The 23,041-nt window shown below is 29.8% G+C and overlaps 2 protein-coding genes across 3 annotated transcripts in view; one reads left to right on the forward strand and one right to left on the reverse strand.

The window, feature by feature from the left end:
• The window catches only part of LOC136974093 (ATP-dependent RNA helicase DDX42), a 45,107-nt gene extending 23,834 nt beyond the window's left edge, over nucleotides 1-21,273 (reverse strand). For both annotated transcript variants that reach the window (XR_010880593.1, XM_067268889.1), the window contains exons 1-4: nucleotides 21,210-21,273; nucleotides 16,149-16,408; nucleotides 4,358-4,514; nucleotides 4,196-4,239 (exon numbers count right to left, since the gene is read on the reverse strand). Coding sequence is in view for 1 of the 2 variants with exons in the window: in XM_067268889.1 (XP_067124990.1) it covers nucleotides 4,196-4,239; nucleotides 4,358-4,514; nucleotides 16,149-16,372 (425 nt within the window). In the remaining variant the exon portion in view is untranslated. The remainder of the gene's footprint in view (nucleotides 1-4,195; nucleotides 4,240-4,357; nucleotides 4,515-16,148; nucleotides 16,409-21,209) is intronic.
• Nucleotides 18,855-19,718, forward strand: LOC136974110 (uncharacterized). The gene has a single exon (XM_067268921.1). It carries the CDS (start codon nucleotides 18,855-18,857, stop codon nucleotides 19,716-19,718), a length of 864 nt encoding a protein of 287 aa, XP_067125022.1.
• Nucleotides 21,274-23,041: the final 1,768 nt, after the last annotated feature.

Raw genomic sequence — 23,041 nt, forward strand, 5'->3', positions numbered from 1 at the left:
GAAAAATTTTGTTTGAGTTTTCCAAAACAGAAAATATAAAGGAATATATCCTTTTTATTGGAACAGCTTCACAGCTAATGACTTCTTATCAGCATATGTTACTGACTGGCCAGATCCAAATGCAAAGCCACAGCCTTCCCATGGTCAAACTGTTTCTTTACAATCATTAGGTAACTTCTATGATGCCATTATGCTCTTCCTCCACATCTGGTCAAAATTCATCTGCTTCTTGCAAACTAGAGAGAGAGAGAGAATCAGTAATAGTGACACCAAAAACAATTCAACCCTAATCAAAAGCTCAGCTAAGAAAACTGGTTAGCCAAGGAAAAAAACTGGATGCACATGAATACTTACTGATATATTAAAAAGACAGAAACTGAAGAATGAATAAAACAAAAAAAAAAGGCAAATCAAGTCATCACATCTATTAAGCCAATTGTTATGCAGAAAACAAGATTGAGAAACCTATTTGGTAATTGTATCACTAAACAGTAAATTTCAGACTTAGATAGTACATCCAAGGATGATACAAGCATGTCACTTTATGATATTTTTGAAGGCATGTCCTAATGAATCATTTCCTAAAGTACAAGTGAATGATTTTCTACTTGTTAAGTTTTTAATAAAAAAAAGTGTCATTCAATATGTAAGAGTACCTGTTGAAATAAGATAAGTAAACAGTGAAGTCAACATTAATTTTTTAATCAAATGAAGTAATTTTTGGAAATTCTTTATCCAGAAAAGGTAGATGAAGCTTAGATCAGCATCAGTGATATTGTTTTGAAACTAAATGAACCAGAAATAGAAAATACTACACTGCAAGAAGTTTCCTTGCTATCCTTTTCTGAAGATTTGTCAGGTTACTGATTTCTGAAGGCTAATTTGCATGTCATTAAAATATTTAATTTTTTCTTTATTTTTCAAATTACCATTTCTGTACTATTGTGTTATCCGAAGGCATTAAAATATTTTACTTAAAGTACAGTGTAAGTTTTATTGTCTGTCCAAATAGGCCCAACAGTGCCCCATTATACCTATGTCAGGGGACTAGTGGTACATTATTAACCTTTTACTTCATATAGATAGTTTCTATACATTTTCAGTTATGGCTAGCACATTCACTAAAATATATTTTGAGGGCAAAAGGAACATGTTTGTGAAATAATCAAATTTAACAATTTTTTTCATTTCTTTTTATGGCTACAGAAGTTAAATCATGCAATTATCTGGTCTTCTCTACATAAATATCATATAAAAATATAATCTATAAAAAATAATTATGTAATAAAAATTAAAAGTAAGGCAGAAAAGAAAAATCTTAAGTTAAATACTGTATTAGTCTGAATATTAGATGATGTTTTTTCTCAGTTTTGAAGGTGCCAAAAAAAAAACACTCTTGACCTATATTATATATACTGTATTAGAGTCTAATTAAAGATTTCCACAATTCTGATAACTGTGGTACACATGTACAGAATTAAATTAACACTAAAATTTGATGCATCAATTGTTTAGTGATGCTAAATGTTAGCTAAGTTGTGATCTGTCATGCTGCAGCCTGCAAACTATGTGCAAGAATTAAGCGTTGGGCACAAATGTAAATACCCCCCTTTTTTTATTGTATTCAAAAGAATCAGTTAGTTTTAGTAACTTTATTTTACTTCTAGGAGTCTCTACTAATTCAGCAATTGTGAATTGTTGAAAATTCACCACAAAATTTATGTAAAATGTAAATTTTATTTTGTATTCAATAAGATTATGGGTTTCATATTTTATAAAAAAAAAATGTTTCAGACAGCTATGAAAAAATAAGACAAGCAAAATGAATAACAAAGCTTTGGTTTCATTTTTGATATTCCTAAAACTGCAAGTATATTTTTCAGAATACAGTAGAGCATCGATTATCCGACCCCCGATTAACCGACTTCTTGGTTAACCTTGGTTCTAGTCGGCAAATTCAAATGTCCGCTAGTGATGTGGAGCTACAACATTTGGTTATGTCTTGGCTACTTTAATATTATTTTTGTTAAATTTCTGCATGTTTTAGCTGGCAGCACTGGCTCGACCATGAAAGGAAGGCTAGTATTTAAACCAGGCCTAATGCACTATACTAATAATGTATTTTTTCATGCTTTTCGGTTATCCGACCAACCCCAGTCCCCAATTAAGTCAGATAATCGATGCTCTACTGCAGTGATTCTCAAAGTGGGGGTCGCGACCCCCAAGGGGGCCGTGAAAAATATTTGGGGGGGGTCGCTGAAAAATTGATGCCAGATCAATTTTTTCAAATATTTTATAAATTTACTATGGATTCATGTTTAGAAATACTGTAATAGAAATAAAAAATATATAAAATAATTTTTACTTAAATAAATTGCACATATAAATAATAAAAATAATATAAATATTTAAATACGAGCCTAACCCCCTCCCTCCGGGATGTTTTTTGACACACTTATTCTTTGGGGGTCCTTTGAAATTTTTAAGTGCAGAAGGGGGTCGTGGTCCAAAAAGTTTGAGAAACACTGCTCTACTGTATATGTGAAAACCTACTTCCCTGGCATGATGTATATGCTGGGCAGTCTACTACCTGACATTTCAATTTTGCTCGGTAACTTTTATAAATTTCATTTTTACTGATGTCAAAAAAAGAACCAATAAGTTATAATTTCTCACTTATAGATGTTCAATACATATATTTCTTTCTGTAAAACAAACTGTCTAAGTACAATTTTCTGATAGACTAAGTAAGATTTAAATGCAGTTTGTAAAAATTACTAAGAAAACAATCAAAAATTCATTTACATTTATTGATTTCTATTCCAATTTTTTGAAGTTTGAATTCAAAAAAATTTTTATTTCTAACTAAAAAAAGAAATGTAATTGAACACAATTAATTTTTGTAATAGTTAGAACAACAGTAGAATTATGAAAGATTGTTGGTGAAGACACAATTATAAAGAATTTTAAGAAATGCTGTGTTACCAATAACTTGGACAGAACAGAGGCTGAACTTCAAAGAGACAGAAGATCATGATGACAATGACAGTTCTGATGAAGATGAAAGAAATGAAGTATTGTGTTTCAATTATTTTTTATGCAAATTGTTAGTTTTTGTATGCAAATAAAATAAATAATAAAAGATCAACTTATATTCAGGACTTTCAGGTCTTAACTTATTTCAAAAAATAACGATTCCAAAACTGGGAGTCAACCAATTGTACATTCAAAATTGACTTAAATTCTGGCTAATACAGTATATGATAATTAATCATTTTTAATTAATTGATGTGTATGATAATTCTTAAAAATAAATTACAGTAGAATGTTGATTATCCAAATCAATTGGGGACTAGGGTTGTTCAGAAAATCAATTTTTCGGATAATCGATTATGTACAAAAAAATACATTACAGTAGAGCATCGATTATCCAGCTTAATTGGGGACTGGGGTTGGTCGAATAACTGAAAAGTCAGATAACTGAAAAGTATGAAAAAATACATTATTAGTATAGTGTATTAGGCCTGGTTTAAATACTAGCCTCCCTTTCATGGTCGAGCCAGTGCTGCCAGCTAAAACATGAAAAAATTTAACAAAAATAATATTAAAGTAGCCAAGACATAGCCAAATATTATAGTGCCACATCACTAGTGGACATTTGAATTTGCCGACTAGAACGCGGTCGGTTAATCGGGGGTCGGATAATCGATGCTCTACTGTACTAATATAGTGTAATAGTATATCCCAATAATAGTATATTAATATATCCCACATTAAAATTTTTCTCCATTGCATGTCGCTTTGTGTTGAATTTTCATCAATGTTAAGCTCAACAAAAATTTTTATAATAATAATTGTGGCTATTGTATCATTGAACGTTATTTCTTTATTTTGTACAAACAAAATAAATATATTGAAAAATATAAAAACAAAAAATTATACTTTAGAAGTTAATCTAGTATCAAAAACATTCGATTCAGCATGACACGTGCCCCAACACAATCCGAGTGGAAAGCTTTCGGTTAATTGACGTTTCGGTTGATCAACATTCAGTTAATTGACGTTTTGGTTGATCAACATTCGGATAATTGACGTTCTACTGTATTAATTTATTACTATGATAGATTAAAACATTTTTATTTCATTTATTTCTAATTAGCAAGTTTACAAAATATAATAAAATACATTTACTTACTTCGTATCTTTACTTTTCTTGTTTTTATCAGTTTCTATTTCTTTCTAATAAAAATTATGCATTTCTGATTAGGGAAAAATGTTTAATTCTAAGATACTGAAAATAGCATTAAATATATTAACTAAATACTAAATAGTTATGAATAAATGTACGTAAATTTACCTCTAATCCTGCCATAAATGCATCCAAGGGATCTTCTTCACTATCAGACTCACGAGCTGGTTGTTTCTGAGCAGTTTCAAGAGAAGGACTTCCAGGAGCTGGAATATATTCTAAATTACCGGGATTTCCTTCATCTTCATCATCTTGTTCAAAATACCTATAATATATATTTTTTTTAAATATGAGTTTATTATAATTATCCTTAACCCGTTAGCAATTACCAGTATTTCCCCCCCCTAAAGGTCGGCGAACTTACAAACATGAATGTTATAAAATCATTATTTCTTCAACAAGTTAATTCTTCTAAGTTATTCAATAGTCAAATTAAGTCTGCAATTAATCAAATTATAAGTGAATGTGTATTATTTACAAAGAATACTATCAATTGTATAATATCCAAATCTGTACAATGCACCATATCAAACCTACTAATTATAGTCACTGACCCTAATTGATCTTATGCAGAATAAAAGATTTCATATAGGAAGTGCATATAGATAACCAAGCAATCAAATTAACTCTGTTAATTTAAAATATTTAAAAAATTCTTTTTGAAATAATGGATTCCAATGTATATATTCATTATCAAGCTCATGTGGATCACAGGAACTATATTTTACATTAAATGTACTGATATTTTTAAAATTAAATATTAATTTTATTACCAAGTTTAAAAAGCTCCATTCTCATTAAAATTACACGGAAAAAATACCACTAGCATCAAAAAGTTCCCAGAAATTCTCAGGATAATGTAGCACACCAACTGAATAAGTAAAAATAAAATCACAGCATATAGCAGCACTCTTTGGGAGTTATTGTTAAACATGTTCAACAAGGCATACAGTTAGCAGTAAAAGAAAAGGAAAAAAAAAACTGAAGTGTACAAGTAGTATAAGAGAACTACTATGAATAGTGGAAATATTCAAGCAGTGATGGCCATTCTGAGCCAAGAGTAAGATAATTTCCAGAGCTGTGCTTTGAAATGATGTGTAATCACTAGCAAAAGTGTCGTTGTTGTTCAAGGATACTTGTAATACTTTGAAAGACATGTTTAAATATCTTCATATGTAACTAATTTCAGAAATAAAAATATTTCTGGAAACTTTTTGATGTTACTAGTAAAACAAAATCTTTAATACTGTTCAGAAGAAAGAATGGAAGTATTTTTAAGCAAAATAAATATTTTCAAAATTCAGCATTTCAGCATTTGATCATCATAGATATAAAATGCAAAAAAAAAAAAATTAAATATTATTGATAATAGTTTCAAATGAATCAAACAGCCAACATTGTTCCTCCCCAATTTCATATCACGTGCCTAATGCTTAAGAAATCATAAAAGTTTATAAAGCTTGATATCATATTTATCAACAAGGATGCAAGTTGCTGCTAAGTTTATTGGAAATCAAATGTATTTATTGAACTGAAACATTTTTTATCCCTATAGTCAAAGCCATTCTCAGCAAGCACAAATTAGCATTGAATACCACCTCTATAAAATCAAACAAGAAATTTTTAAAAATCTGTAAAACTGAATAAATTATTATAAGTTAAATCAAATGAAATAAATTTAAATTTAAAATAATTTTGTTTATGCAATTGAAGATTGTTTATACATTTTTTAAGACAGTTGAGAAAATTATCATGTAAGTGAGAAAAATGTTCAAATAAAACCATTTTTGAATTTCTTTCAGAGTGAATATAGTCAAACAAAAGTATGGTGCAGCACAAATTAGCATTGTACGACTGAATTTATATATGTAATTCTTAAATAAATAAACAGTTTCAATTTACTGCATTATAATGCATTTGAATAACATGTAAGAGGAAATGTAAAACAGAATAAAATTAAATCATACGCTTTTAAAAAATTGATCAAATTTGTTTTCTTTTTTCAAACTCTAATCACAAGAAAGAGTGAAGTGATTCTAAAGATTAGTTAACACAGTGAATAGTGAAAACAATAAAGAAACTGGGAAGCAATTTTAATTTGCTTAACAAAATTGGTTCACACTACAGAACCTGGAAAGTGAAATTTTTCAATGTGTTAGACTGGAGGAGCAATTTGCTAAATAGGAAAATTTTTCAGAAATGGATTTTTTTCTTTTTCACTTTTTTTTTAACAGTCATTTAAAATTTTTTCATTTTGAAGTAAATAATGCATAAGTGAAAAAATTGCTGTAAGATACTGAAAAATATGACACATAAGTGTAAAATCATATAAATGAAAAACATATAACTGAAGTATTTTACAATAAAGAAAGTACCATGCAGAAAATATTTAATGTAAAATTGTGAAAAACATATAACTAAGAAACATGTACAAGGTTTGACTATATATTAAAACTGAACTCTGTGCATTTATGAAATTTAAAAGTTTAATGAAATTAACATATAAAATTTAGGAATTAAATGTAAATACAAATGAGCAATTATTTATTGTAACATCATCACAATGCTGGGCTGCAGTTTTTAATCATATTTTTTAAATTAATTTAATTTAAAATATATGTTTGTCACCTCAAATTAGTAGTGTCTTGCTCCTGTTACCAAGTCCCTGTACATCATACTTTTCCTGTTAGCAATAGAATATGTCATTATCTATCAAACTCCTTACAGGGGAAAATTTTTTGAATTGAAATAATGTGACTACAAGTTTGCAATGTAAGTTCATATACAGTTAATTGGGGCCTCCCACCTATTGGCTTTCCATATCTGGTCTCAGATTTCATCTAACTAACTCTGTTCTTGAGATTAAGAACAGACAGTATGTGAATTTATAGGTCTACAATTTTTTCAATTTGCAGTCCAAATAGAGATAATTCACATACAAATGTGTAAAAATAAAGTATGAAGAGCAACTTATGCAGAAACTTGTATTAATCTAACATTGTGTTAATATATGAATCTAATAACAATATAATACATGCATTTTGTTCCAATGAAATTTAATGACACCTTATTTCTCCTTTTACATAAGAAACTTTTTATTGAATTATATTTGACAAACTTTACTTGACATAAGACAGAATATTAAGAAAAAAATTTTTGATGTACCTTATCAGTAGATAATTGTGTTGTTTTAAAGCTCACAAGGACACGTGGAAAGCTATATTAGCAAACTTTTTATTATTGAAACAATGTATATATATCTAAGGGTTACAAAATAAATAATCACCATCTAAACCAGTGGTTCCCAACCGGTGTTCCGCGGAATGCTGGTGTTCCGTAAGCATTTCCCAAGTGTTCCGCAGATTTAGTCGCAAATCGGAAAGTGTACAATCATATTCGAGCTGCCGAATATCAAAAAATTAAAATCATAAAATTTTCATAAACTTAAATATATATGTACGACTCGTACTTATGGAGTGTACTACTGTTTCGAATAAGATAAAGGCAATGATAAAAACTGAATGAAATATGTAAAAAGCATCAGGCACAAGTTTTCCATTAAAGTTATTTAGATATATTTTTTCCTGTCTTAGAATTGGCGTTAATAATATGAGTAGAGATTTTGAATTATAACTGCTCAATTCTAATAAAATAACTGATGACAAGCTTATGTATTTCATATTAACTTAAGTAAGTGTTCCGCTAAAGAAAATTGCTCACAAAAGTGTTCCGCATCCTAGAAAAGGTTGGGAACCACTGATCTAAACTTAAGAATTTGATATGAAATTTAATATATTTTAAACTTCCTACAACTGTCATCTTTTGTCACAAATAATTATAAAATATCTTTCTCTCAGGAATGATAATGCTGCCTTCAAAAAAGGAATATTGAAAAACTTATTAAAATAAGTTTCCTTTTTAATAGAATAACAAAGTTATTATTCTACCAATATTCTAAGTAATAGTCTTTAAAACAATAATTTAACAGTACCAAAAAGAGCATAATTTATTTATTTATCATGTGTTAATTTCTTATATCAATAAAATTATTCAATTATCAATTTTAAATTACTATTTCTTTATGAATGCCATTTACAGAAGGTAGACAAACTTTGCTTTCTCTAACATAGAAATTAATTTTAACTTTCAATACATTGTAAAATATATTTATTTATTCTTTAATTTAAAAATATACATAAAATAATGGATATATACACAATAGAAATAGAAACATCCTCATTTTAAATATATAAAAGTTCCAAATTTAAGGATTCTCTACTATGTTCATTTAATCTAAATAAATATTATTCATAGGTACTGTACATATGCATGTTTTCATATATCTAAGTGAATCGTGACAGATGAGTAAATTATGAGAACCAAGTATGAATGAAAGATCCATGGAAAATATTTGTCATCAACTGATATGGTAGAGTCCAGTTTATACAAATATTTATAAATTCATATAAACCAGCAAGAAGATAATTCTCAGAATGTTTAGATAACAATTGATAACATATCTTAAAAATTTGTGAAAGCTGCTGGTTTTCCCTTCATTTCAAGTAGACTTTTTGTAGACTTGCTAAATTATTAATTCATCTGAATTAGCTAATTATTACAATTATTAATAAAATTACTTGCTTCATAAATAGATTTAACTGAATTATGACACACATTTTTCTAATCATTCATTTCTATTAGCCTAAATATAGCTTAGTAGAGAATTATAACTTTCGATTCAGTTACTTAAAAAATAATCTTCCATTTACCATAATAAAATTCAGACTTTTTAATTATTTAGTTTTTATTTCATTTTATAAAATGTAGAATCATTAAACACTATAGATTAATTTTTCAATTTACATTTTAAATAATTAAAATAAAAAATATTAAACCATATATGCGATCTAAACAGTTTCAACAATGAATGCATTATTGACCATCAAGCTTGTACAAATATCTGTGCTTACATATAAGCTTAGACATATTTAGCTTAATTTTGGCACAACCTTGTGAAAATTACAGCTTGAGAAAAGTGCAAGAAGGTAGAAATATGTATTATGAACAAACTATTAGAAAGAAATCAGCTTCAAATAACTTAAAAGCTATCATGACATTCAACAGATTAAGAACTTCGTCCAAGATTATGTGAATTGAATTTTCACGGACTATTTGAGATATTTATCTCATAATTATGAAATAAATCATTGATTACAATAATGTCTATATTGTGTAACTAATATAAATATTTTTTAGATTTTGTGTGGTGCTAATTTTTGATGTCTATTGTTCTTTAATATTAAACTGAGTTTTTATCTTTCAAAAAAATTTTTTTTGTGAAACCTATTCTGACAAGAAGGGAAATTTTTGACAATGATTATAACAAATCATACTATCCATTACTAGATTTTAATACTTTTAAAATAATTTTTTCCACTTTTCCACTTAACGTGATGTTAGTAACAACAGAAAGTTAAGTTAGCTATTAATATATCTATAGATATACTGTATGTTTATCAATAATATCCAAGAATAAACAATTTGCTATTTCCATTTTTTCTTTTACCAATAAAAAATTGTCTTCTTTTAAATAATAGACTAAAATTCCGTATCATACAAAAGATAAAAAAACATTAATCAACATTAATCTAACTAGACAGAAAGCCACTAATAATGGCAGTCTTAAGTGCCACTATAGTCAAATGATTGTCATAACTAACATGCTCTAACTTCATCAATGCCAACCTAACTGCATCCAAAAATTCCAAACCAAAATATACTACTTATTTATTTCATATCAGAAATTGTCATATTTTGAGTTAATATTTATGATGTATGCCTTGTCTATTCTATGTCACATTTAGTTATTTTTATTGTTAAATTTTATGGTAACAATTTTTTCAAATAAAGTTTTCTTCTACTGGAATGATAAAAAATACTGTATTATGATCATTTTTATATCGTATTATAAAAAACAAATTCATGAGATACTTAAAAAAATCAGTATCAAAACACAGTAAAACAAGCTTAAAACTATATATATTTTTTTAAATTTATACTTGAAATGCAAATCAAAATAAATAAGTAATTTAGGTTTTTGTAACAATTCTACATTTTAGTCTTTACTTTTTAATTGTAAGTTTACCAAAACATTTTGCAAATATTCTATATTCCAAGAGTTAAAACTTCAGTCTATTGTGATAGTTTTTGCAATTTCCAAAAAGTTAAATAACTTCTTTAAAGTTATATTTTCACTAGCATTTAATTCTAATTCTACTGAACTTTAAATGGAAAGACAAATGACATAGTCCACTCAGAATGTAGTTCTCTTTTACTTTATCAATATCTTAACAGAGAAAAGAACAAATGAAGAGAATGTGTGATAATTATCACACATTCTCTTCATTTGTTCTCCATTACCTTTGATTTTCTGAAACATATTAAAGGCAGCATTGATTGATAAACAAAACAATATACTGTATTTACTCACATATAAAGACAAGGTTTTTATTCATTTATCACAGCTTTAAATTCCTAAGTCATCCTATATGCGGAAACGAAAGATTCTTTGCATTTTTGCAAATAATTTTTGTGAACCGTGTATTTGCATTTTTTACCAAATGCTTATCCTCTTGTATTTAAAACATAAGTATTTTATCTGGGTCATTTAAATTGTTCTTGTGTATTGTCAGGAGTAAAGATAAATAGCAATAGGAAAAGCAAAGCTTTTGAATTGAATTCCAGATTTAAATTCCAAAATCACACAGGAACACGATATAAGTTTTAATCCATTCCCATGTGAAAACAGATGATTATTTGGAAATAAGAGTTTGGATACACTCTTAAGTGTAACTGACAGAGAGTGGATTCGACTGTTAACAATTTGCAAAAAAAGGTTCCCGATTGTCCAGCTTTACGTGAATAAATTATGTTGTTGATTTTAGAAGATTTTTCCTTAAAGTTTAAAATGCTAATAATTTTTGCGGGACAATGTGTGCATTTATGTGCATTTGATATTTTATTAGAGATTAAACGAAATAAAATTAGAATTGTATTAATAAATCTAATTTTCTTTATTTTGATCTTTAAAGTCACACCTTGTCCAATATGCGAGGTCGTCTTATATTTGAGTAAATACAGTAGTTGTAAATGCACATATTTAAAATATGATAAATAAGATAATCTTAGGAAAATCTTTTCAAATATCTTATACTCTGAAAATATCTCTAGATCATTATATTTCACAATTATAAGAGTCAAAAGTTAAATATGAAATTTATTTTGTAAAACTGTATTAAATTAAATTCCATTTAATACTAATTATTTTATGACTGACAATAAAAATTAGTGCCAGAAAATTACTATTACTAAAAGAAAATTACTATTATGATATGTAAGAAACATATTATAATTTAGGAAAGTCTTCTTTGAGGTTTAATAATATATAGTGCAAACAATTCTCGTGTCACAATGTTAGTTACCGTACTCCTCCGAAACGGCTTTACCGATTTTTACCAAAATTTTATATGCATATTCAGTAGGTCTGAGAATCGGCTACTATCTATTTTTCATACCCCTACACCATTTCTCCCTTTCAAAAATATATTTATATATGGATTAAGGCTTTTATGTCCAACAGATGGCGCTAACTTCCGACGACCTAAGTTTGCTTTTCTGTGAGGCATTCTGCTTTTCTGTGAGAATGGACTGAAGCAGATCATTTTCTATCTATCTATATAAATAAAATATAACGTTCGTTTGTTCCTACCGATTCCTTTGAAATTTTGACACAACGTTGCATTCGAATACGCACGTGTTTTTATATAATATACATGTCGAAATCCCCCCCAGTGGGGGGAGATGGACGGGATTAAGGCTTACCGTGAAGAACTCGGCTTCTGTTATACTATTTTACATGCAGTTTTTTGCGTTTTTAATTGCGTTTTAATAGGTTACGTCAACAGAATATACACTAAAAAGAGATTTTTCGATATTCCCCAGCGGGAAAAATGACGGGATTAAGACTTACTGTGAAGAACTCGGCTTTTATTATACTATTTTAGATGCGTTTTTGATTGCGTTTTAATAGGGTACGTCAAGAGAATGTACACTAAGAAGGGATTTTTTGAAATTCTCCCCACGGGGGAAGTGTAGAAAATTACTATTATGATATGTAAGAAACATATTATAATTTAGGAAAGTCTTCTTTGAGGTTTAATAATATATAGTGCAAACAATGTTTGATTTATGATGAAATTTAAACACATCTGATTGTCAACTATATAACCATTAAATGAAGCTAAAAATTTATATTTTGAATAAAAATTCCATATAGTGAGAAACAGCAAAGTGAACAAATTATCCATGTGCAGTTAACTTTGATAAAGTGCATGTACTTTCGTAGTAATAATATGTTACTATCAAGGCAATTCTAAATTATTAAATAATACGTCATAATTATTAAATAATGAGTTTCAGTTTAGATCATTAGTTTATAACTACAAAAAGTGATTATTGAACAAATTGACTGTTTACTAACTAAGGAGTAATTTATATGCATTTAAAATCACAAATTATGCAAGCTTCAGTTATACACACTAAAATTTGTAGGCTGAAATGCATACATACTTTATTTCTGTCTGCAAACAAATCTTACTAATGCCTATTATAACATAATTTTTAGAGAAAGGGAGAAACATGCAACAATAGTTGACACAAGAGATTCAAAAATTATTTCACAAAACTTGTATTAAAATAACATTTCTTGTAAAAAATATGCAATTGAGTTAATTACAAATAAAATTGTGTGTTCAATAAAACTTCATAACTTTCTATTCTATCTAATCAATTATTATTAAATTTATTTCAATATATACAATTGTTTACAGTGTATTTGAGAATGATTGAGTTAAAATAATGCAAGTTACACAAATGTGAAACATTTGAATTTTGCATGCTCATTTGTAACTTGATGGAGGAATGATATTTCTCATAGGAATTGTAAATGTGCAAAAAAAGATTCACTGCATAGATAGCATTTAAGGAGAAAATCATGCATGTACTGTACGGTACATACAAATCTGGCCCTGATCAATGACTTTCCAATGAGAACATTAAGTAACTTAATAATTCTTAAAAAAGGAAAAATTTTATAAAAACAAAACTTTTAGAACACTCTAGAAATGATTAAAATAAATGAAAACAACAGAATAAATTTACTGATCTTATCACTGGTCTTATCGGTGAAATCTGGTAACCATTACTATAAAAATAAGAAGAGTTTATTTTAAGATGTTCTTCCTTTCCCCTCTCTCCCATTTTAATTTACTTTACTGTATAACAATCAGACTTCCTGATAATAATACAGTGAAGTATTTTTTACTTTATTTTTTAGTCAATTTTTATTGGTTTTAAAGTTTTTGTTTTTACACCTTTTATTTGTCAATTTTTTTCTATATTTTTAGCAAAGTTTATTTTTTAATTTATTTTAGTTTTACCCTACATTTTTAACACTTAGTTATTCCAGTTGTTACCATTAGTTATATTACAGGTAAATTTTTTATGAGTTGTACACATATGTGAATTATAAATAACTATTAAATATGTTCTATAATTTCTTATATAGTTTTATCATTATATATAATAAGGATTGAAGAGGGGCATATAGCCAAAATGCATTTCCTTTTATAAAAAAATAGAAAATAAAATCTACTTTTTCCATCAGAAAAAGTGTTCCTGTATGATAAGTTCTCCATACAATATTTGTGCTTAATTCTAAAGAACATACAACCAAAAGAGAGAACAGAAGCAATCAAATACTGAATTAAATAACTTATGTTTATGCGTCCCCACTTAAGGGTCAATGTGTTGGCCACGTGCCGGCCAGCTTGGGAAAACAAAAATAAATAAAGCACGGACACAAATGTGAGCTACGTCGGCGGGAGATAGGGCGGACGTCTTGGAGGGCTCTAAGAAAGGGGAGGCACTGATTGGTCGCAGGAAGCAGTGCCAGAATCCCTTAAATTGGAAGGGTGGCAAAAAAAGCGAGGAGAAAGGGCGAGGGACCTGGTACGTGGCGGTCTCTAACAACAGGCAGACCTTTGAGGCGGATAGAGAGAGTGTTCTCCTCTTGGAAAGTCCTCTGGAGAAAGGTTGTTGTAGAGACGGACGGCCACGAGGTTAAGCCATCTCCGGAAGAGTGACTCGTGTTCCCAGGCCAGCTAAGTCGACGTGCTGCATCACAGCTTCGATACTGTAGTGTACGTAATGCTATTGCATAGTGTATATCTTTGTAAATATTTGTAAATAAACTGTATATAACTAATCATTGAGTGTGGAGGTGTGACTTTCCGACGGACCTTCTAACGGAACATTTGTAAAGATCACGAGACGAGTAAGAAGGATCTTCACTCATCAGAAAAAGTGTTCCTGTATGAAAAGTTTTCCATACAATATTTGTGCTTAATTCCAAAGAACATACAACCAAAAGAGAGAACAGAAGCAATCAAATACTAATTAAATAACATGTTTATGTTTCTTTGAATGTTATATTTAAAGTTTAACTAATAATTTTTTTATCATATGATGCAATAGATAATTTATGTAAAGCATAAGCAAAATATACATATAAAATAAATAAATACTTTCTTTACTTTTGTCTGCTCACCAATTTAAACTATTTATTTTTTAAATACTATAATTTCAGTTTAAGTACAAATCATATATTTGTATGTATTACAACTTCTAGACAAAAAAATTAGAATATTTACCTAACGCTTCACGGCTGTTTTGAAACGAAACAGCCATGAAGCGAAATTTGAGTCTTGGCATCTGTAAAAACGGCCACAACGCGTTGTGGTTAATTGAAAACACCAAAAGCGAAATTCATGTCATTGCTTTCATGATATTTGACAATGACGCGTTTTGGTTAGGTTAGGCTAGGTTACTCGGACAGGTTGAAATTGGTTCAAATGCTTTAGTTAGGGTGCCTGATGTTGATCGGGAACGTGCAGCTCTCGGAAATGTTTTAGCTGTTGTTATGAGCATTAGTCCATCAGGTCTCTACAGAAACAAGGGTCTTCTTGATCGACTTTATGCTTGTAATGAATTTACAATTTCTGAGAGAAACTTTATTAACATTCAGGACGTACCGTCAACTTCACACTTTGCTCAGCATCCACATTAACATCTGGAAGTAAGCAAGGGTTTATAGCCTAATGTGTCACTGTAAAAGATATTGTATGGATAAAAAATGCAAATGTCGCTTAAAAAACATAAAATGCAACTTAAAATGTTACGGTAATAGTTCTTGTAAAAATAAATAATTCTGAAACATTCTTGATTCTCATAAAATAGACTGGTTTATTAATAAAAGTTCCTGACAAAGTAATTATTTTTAGCAAATTAGTTATTGGAAAATGTTGACATATCGAGCACTGCAACAGATTTTCACAAATGATTGCATAGTGTTGAAAAGTAACCAAGTAACCAAACCTAACCAGAACACGTCGTAGTCAAATATCACAAAAGCCATGACACAAATTTTGCTTTGTGGTCATTTTCAATTAGCCACAACATGCTGTGGCCGTTTTTACAAATGCCACAATGCAAATTTCACTTTGAGGTTGTTTTGAAATGACAACTTGTATTTTTGCTCAATGAGCAATTTCACTCTTTGAGCCTAACATATATATAGTAAACATTAGAAAATTTAGTGGTGAAATTGCTTTCATCAGTATTATATATAGTATGTAGTATAGTATATACAGTAGCTGTATATATAAAAATCATCATATAATTAAGTTGAATTTATTACAAGAAAAACATGTAATACCAATGCCTAAATCTTTTTAGAAAACTTACTATAATCAAATGCTAAAAATTATATGAATTTACTTACTCTTCCTCAGTTTTGGGTCGTTTACGAGGAAGACCATATGTTGCATCCAGTGCATTTTGAGTTATTGCTTGTAATCCTGTATAACCATGCTTGTTTAGCATTGGTGGTGGTGGTACACAATGTAAAGCACTTTGTCCTAATGGCTGATCTTGTTTCTTTCCAGGTAGAGAGAAACCTTCAAAACCAAATCCTCGAGGTCGACCATCTCCACCTTTGTGGAACATGTTGAATTAAATAACCTATCTGCAGCTTAGAAAAATCTGAAAAATCATCATATAAAAATAAACATATAAAAAAACAGTGATAAGCTAATCATTTTGAAATACAAAAAAAAAATATTTCTTATAAATTGCTTAATGTAAACAAAAATCTGAATAATTTATTAGAAATAAACTACATATATCTAGTAATTAGTAACATTTGGCAAACATTATATCCCTTTACTTCTCACAAACTTGTTTTGATTAAGAGTTAATAATAGTTATTTTACATGTACTATCTAAAGCAACTTAATAATAAACAACAAAAAGAAAAATTTTTCTATTCAGTCTTGTTTAATGCAATTTATATATTTTTATAACATAAATTTCTACTGAACTAAATGTATTTTATCATTACAGATACAAAATCTGGCAATAAACTGAAATATATTTAATCAATCATTATAATAATAATTTAGCATAATCATTATGTCATATTCCACTAAAATTTTTAAAAGAAAATTTTGTTAAAAATTCTTGTAAATAACTATACCAAAATTAGCTTTTATATTGATAAAGCTTATACATATCTATAGAGCAGTTTTAAAATTTTTTAGAATAAATAAATAAACAAACTTTTAAATAACGTTTTGGTTCCTTTTGTGCCAAGTTTGAGATGACTAAAAATGTAAAAAAAAATGTATGTGCAAAGCAGCTGCATATGCAGTAAAGATAAGATCACAGAAAAATTTATGATGACAAAGCTATTATATACAGAGTTGCTCAATGGCAAATATTTTCTGTAATACTTCATTGTAACATGTAACAGCATCTGATTCTTCAAATTTCTACTTAAATTTTTTTCTCAAAGAAAAAATATAATATGTATTAATTATGTTTATTTGCAAACCAAGTGAAAAAAATTAACAAACCAAAGTTACAAATTTGTTACTTTTGAATAAATCACTAATATTTTAAAGAAAAAGTGGATTTGGAAAATGGAATGAATATACAATAGATTTTTGCATAAAATCTGAAATATTTTTACAAGCACTAAGATAGTCATTCTTTGATATCAATATCTGCTAGAAATTTGAAAAACATCATTTGCTGAATTCTTAAAGTCAGCACTGTCTAACTAGTAACCTAACAGATCAACTTATATTATTCCTCAACTTAATGTTATGACTAAAGTAGACCCTTGCATGTGTTTCTAAAATCAACATTTTAACTATAAAAGAGCTGTTTAATGAACTACTTATTTAAGCTGTTCCGTCTGATTTGTATTGTCACTTGGAATCTTGTGTCATAACATATTGTAGTCAATGTGATTTTGCAAATTCCAATACCCAATTCAAAGTTTGAATTGGTATAATTATTATCAAAACACAGTAATCAAAGTAACATTTAAGAACATAGTAAATATAAATAAAGTAACATATTCATTTCAAAAAGTTAACCTTTACATGTTACAGTAAGTACTTATCATCCAATCAATTGATGCAAAATTTAAATAATGATCAATATTGCCTATTTTACAACAAAAATCTATATAAATAAAAATTTAATGTTTGTTTGTTCCTAATAGCTAATCTCCGAAAGTTCTTCACAGATTGCTTTGAAATTTTGATACAACATTGCATTCGAATACACACGTTTTTATATAATATAGATGTCAAAATTCTCCCCATGGGAGAGAGGGACCAAATTAAGGCTTACCGTGAAGAACTCGGCTTCTATTATACTATTTTAGATGCAGTTTTTTGTGTTTTAATAGGGTATGTCAAGAGAATGTACACTAAGAAGGAATTTTTCAAAATTCCCCCCGCGAAGAAGAGGGACAGGATTAAGGCTTACCATGAAGAACTCGGCTTCTATTATACTATTTTAGATGCAGTCTTTTGTGTTTTTCATTGCGTTTTAATGGGATACGTCAAGAGAATGTACACTAAGAAGGGATTTTTCGAAATCCCCTCCTGCGGGGGAAGTGTTATACATTTATAATAGATACATTTTGAGCCACAGCAACACGTAGCAGGTACTGCTAGTTAAAAATATATTTATAACAACAAGAATTACATTACTTGAATTTTTAAAATGATACCAATTTTAGTTTCAGGCAATCCATTAATTACATATGTAGTTTTTGAGCTGCTTTCATCTCCCTTTATTGTGTACAATGATGTACTTTTGATAAATCCTTCCCTCTTAATTATACATACAATAATTAATGGTCCCTCTGAAATTGAAGTAATGACTTTAAAAAGTTCTGCAAATATTTTCTAACTGATAGTTCATTAACAACTGGTAAACAGTCTTATAAGAACAAATTCTTATACCAGGAATACCACAAAAAAAGTCCATGTAGACAAAGCCTCAACCTCCTCTCTCCTCATCATATATAATGATTTAATTTTTGTAATCCTCTACTCCTTAAAGTTCATACATAATTAATGGATGGTACCTTTATAGAAAACTGATAAAATTAGTGTAATTTTTGAATGCGATGAATTCGAATAACCATGGCCTAATACTAAAACTGGAACAGCTCAGCACAACGGAGGTACATTTTTTGGATATCACACTTACATTTAAAGAAGGTTCCGTATCTACGAAAGTATATATCAAACCCACGCATGACCCACTATACATTCCCTCCACATCAAACGATCTGCCCACTTACAAGCTATCGGCATTTAGGGCCATTATTAGAAGAACGTTTGCCTATTGCTCCAACGTTTATGACAGAATACTAGAGTTGAATAGAATCAGAACCGTTGCGGCAACTCTAGGATTTAAAAAGTCAATAGTCGAAAACCTAATAAAATCTTACATAACACCTAATAAAAAGAAACCGAAAGGGAATTCAAACGGAGAAATAACTAAATTCACGTACAGAGAAGGATTGTCCACCATAATGAAGGAAATAGCCAAGTCTAAGAATGCAAAGCTGGTTTATAAGCAGGCACCCACCATCTACAGTGCCCTCAGGAACGATAAAGATAGCACAAAAGCGGATGAATGCTCTGGCGTCTATAAAATACCATACGAAAATGATCAACTGGGCCTGAATAAAGAATACATAGGAGTCACTAACAGAGCCTTAAACAAAAGACTAAAAGAACACATGTATGACATTAGTAAAGGACACTGCACTACCACCTTATCAAGAATGGCACAAGCGGAGGGATCAGTAATTAATTGGAACGAAGCCAAAGTTATCAAACAAGTGCGCTCACCATCGTTAGCATTAACCATGGAAAAATTTGAAATATACAGATCAGGGACAACGGGTAGATGTTCGAATTATAAAGACGCAACAAATTTGCCAACTGCGTGGAAATTCATGATTGGCAAACACCCCATTTAATTGAGCTTACAACGTATCCTCATCCCGTATAGAATATAGATATATATTATGTCAACTTACATCCCAGATTAATACGTTTATTTAATTAATTTTATTAATGTTTTTATTATTGTTTATATTTTATATTTTACATGGAATGTTCCAACGGTTTTTTTAAAATTTTGAAATATCGTGCGCATATACATTCGATCCTGCACGGGATAACATTCCAAAAGTAAAAATTGCTTGAAGATGACCTGTGGAACAGGTGGAAAACGTTCGCAGTATTAAATTAATAATTTCTCAGAGGTATAAGGTGTCTGAGTAGTAAAATTAGTGTAATCATTAAAAAAATCAATCATAAAAATTAATAAACTAATGTGTAAATTTACAGAAAACAAAATCTATATTTCTCATCAATTATAATAATTTTCATAAAGTCCACATAACCCATGATATACAAAATATAACCAAGTTTTAGTACCATTATAATTATTCATTCATTATAATAAATACAAATCATTAACCTAATTAGTGATATGTTAGAAATATTTATCAAGAACTGCAAACATTCTCCGACAATAAGCAATTTATCATCAGGAAACTATATATAATAAACCCATAGACTATGCAGCATTAGGGAAACTGCTAGAAGTTACTTTTAGGTAATTTGTGTATATACGGGTACATATACACCTTCGAACGAGACAATCAGAACCTTACCAGAGCCGTAGACCATACCCATAGGTGCAAAAAAGTCAAAGAAACCATACCTCTATACACGATCCTTGGTGAGAAACAGCCCCAAAATCGTCCACTTGCGATCGGGAATCATGCCATACACTTCGCCGAGACCATCGCATTTAACCATTTAGCCTACGCAACTATGCCAGCTTCAAGTAGCCCATCGACCATTTGTGGAATATTTAATGTTATATAGGTTTACGAAGGTATGGGGACTTGCCACCACACAGACACAAAGATAGCTATAGAGAGTAGTTCTGGTAACAGTAAAAACTGACCTTTGGAGGCAAATAACTGGTGAAAGATCGCACATACAGGTATGATTCCTTTGATATTTTTGCTCATACAGGAGGTTTACAGTTCTAGGAAGTGGAAAACCCCTCAGAGTTCACATCTTACCTACATACGTATGTACAGTCACCTAAAAGAAATGTCCATCTTAAAATTATACACGTATAGTCGACAAATTTAATATCTACTTATAAACAATGATTGCCGTACACAATTTAAATCGATTTCAATATTTATAAGGTGTTTGGCTTATAGACGCAACATCTGACCTGAATACTATTCTAAATGTATCACTGAAACGAAATTTATATCGAGCTGCTAAACCTTGAGGATAATAATATACTCAGGCAACTCCTTCGTCTCGTAAATTAAGCTCCGATTTTATTTTCTTTCGTTTAACTATAGCTTTACGTATATCCTAATAATAATTAACTGGAATTTTTTTAATGTAAGATGAAAAGTGTAATATTCACTTACTTTTTCCTTTAATTTTTGTCGAAATTAAACCAAACGACAAAATCTCCTGACAAAGTGTAACCGCTACGCCACCTAGTGAGAGAGATTACTTCGTTTCTTTTAGAGGAAAAAAAATAATTAAAAAATTTTGTTTGCTTGAGAGTCCGAATTCGTTTTTTGACACATTTCGTTTATTTTTCATAAACTTATTTATAGAAATAATGGTACTTTCCGATTAGCGGGACGATGCTATTTTTATGCAATTTTTAAATAAATTAAATAAATACAAAGAATTTTTTTACTTACAACAGAATAACAAAACTTGACTTTTTTTGTAACTTTGGCGTATCATTTAGGGTTTATCTTTATCTACGTGCACCATCATGGCGGCGGGACGCACGTTCTGACCTAACCTAACCTATTCTAATAATCCCCAGGAATTTTTCGAGGGGTGGTCCGTTCGGATATGTCGGGCCCCGTCCCTCACACCCGGTCACCCAGTGGACCTGCCAAACCCTTTTTTTTTTTTTTTTTTTTTTTTTTAACTCTTCCGCCCTGTGGCACTAAGAGCCTCTTTTAGTAGGCCCATTATGGTTCGGCCAGGCCACATAGGCGACCGGTGATGGGCCTTCTAACAGAGGCCTTCTTAGTGCCTACAGGGCGGAAAGAGTTAAAAAAAACACCTATTCTAATAAATTATCAAAATTACTAATTTAAGAAAGATATAAAATAACTCGAAAAATTAATCATACGAAGAAAGAATTTTGGTAATTTATTAGAATAGGTTAGGTTAAGTTAGAACGTGCATATGTTGACTGGCGTCCCGCTAACCGTAAAGTACCGAAACAATTTCAAATATCATAAAATTGCTATTATAATATTTTATATTTTGTTGGATTTTCGTTCTTAATTTATTCGATATGTTAAATGTTATATCAAATCTTATAAGCAATGTATCTACAGTAAGGTGACCAGACGTCCCCGCTTTTGACGGGACAGCTCCGCGTCCCGTGGCGTTTTAAAAAAGTCCCGAGTTTTGGAATGAATAATGTTGCTGAAATGATTAGAGTTGCCACCTTCTCAAAAATTGCTGACCTGGACAATAGATTTGTTCCAACTCAAGTCCGTAATTGGTTTGAATTTGAAACCGTACAAGACATGCAATGTCATTTTACAGCCAAGAACTGAACAATGCGCATGCCAATTTTAAACCAGTTAGGAACTGGTGTTGAAACAACCTAATATTTGCCAGAGATATTTTGCAAGTTAGAATTTTAAAAATACATTTTCTGTCACTCATAGCCTACGGATAAGATGGGGATAAATTTGGGTGGGGTGTGAAGTTAAAATCTCTAACCATTAAAATAAAATACTCGCAAATACTTTTATAAATTTATTTTGTTTCATCGTAATTTCACAATCTACGAAAACCGGACTAATTAATAATTAATCCGGACAATGAAGATGGCCGGATGGCCGAGCGGTCACGGTGGCAGCCTACCGCTCTGGGGGACCCGGGATCGAATCCGAACCGGTCGAATAATCCCCAGGAATTTTTCGGGGGGTGGTTCGTTCGGATATGTCGGGCCCCGTCCCTCACCACCCGGTCGCCCCATTGTGGGCCTGTCCGAACCCATAATAGGCCTACTAAAAGAGGCCCTCTTAGTGCCCACAGGGCGGAAAGAGCTTAAAAAAAAAAAAAATCCGGACAATGAATTTAAAAACCGGCCTAGTGGCAACACTAGAAATGATACACTTAATCTGATTTTCAGGTACATTTTCCTGCTGATCAATGGAAAAAGCTAGAGTTGATGGAACTAGAAAATTGAAAAAAGGTCGAGCAAATTATTGAA

This window comes from Centruroides vittatus, unplaced genomic scaffold (assembly GCF_030686945.1).
Source record: "Centruroides vittatus isolate TY-2023 unplaced genomic scaffold, ASM3068694v2 contig_341, whole genome shotgun sequence".
NCBI lineage: Eukaryota > Metazoa > Arthropoda > Arachnida > Scorpiones > Buthidae > Centruroides > Centruroides vittatus.

Bases quoted from the DNA above. Each gene is read 5' to 3' on its own strand.
- LOC136974110 (XM_067268921.1), top strand. From the start codon at position 18,855: ATGAATTCGAATAACCATGGCCTAATACTAAAACTGGAACAGCTCAGC.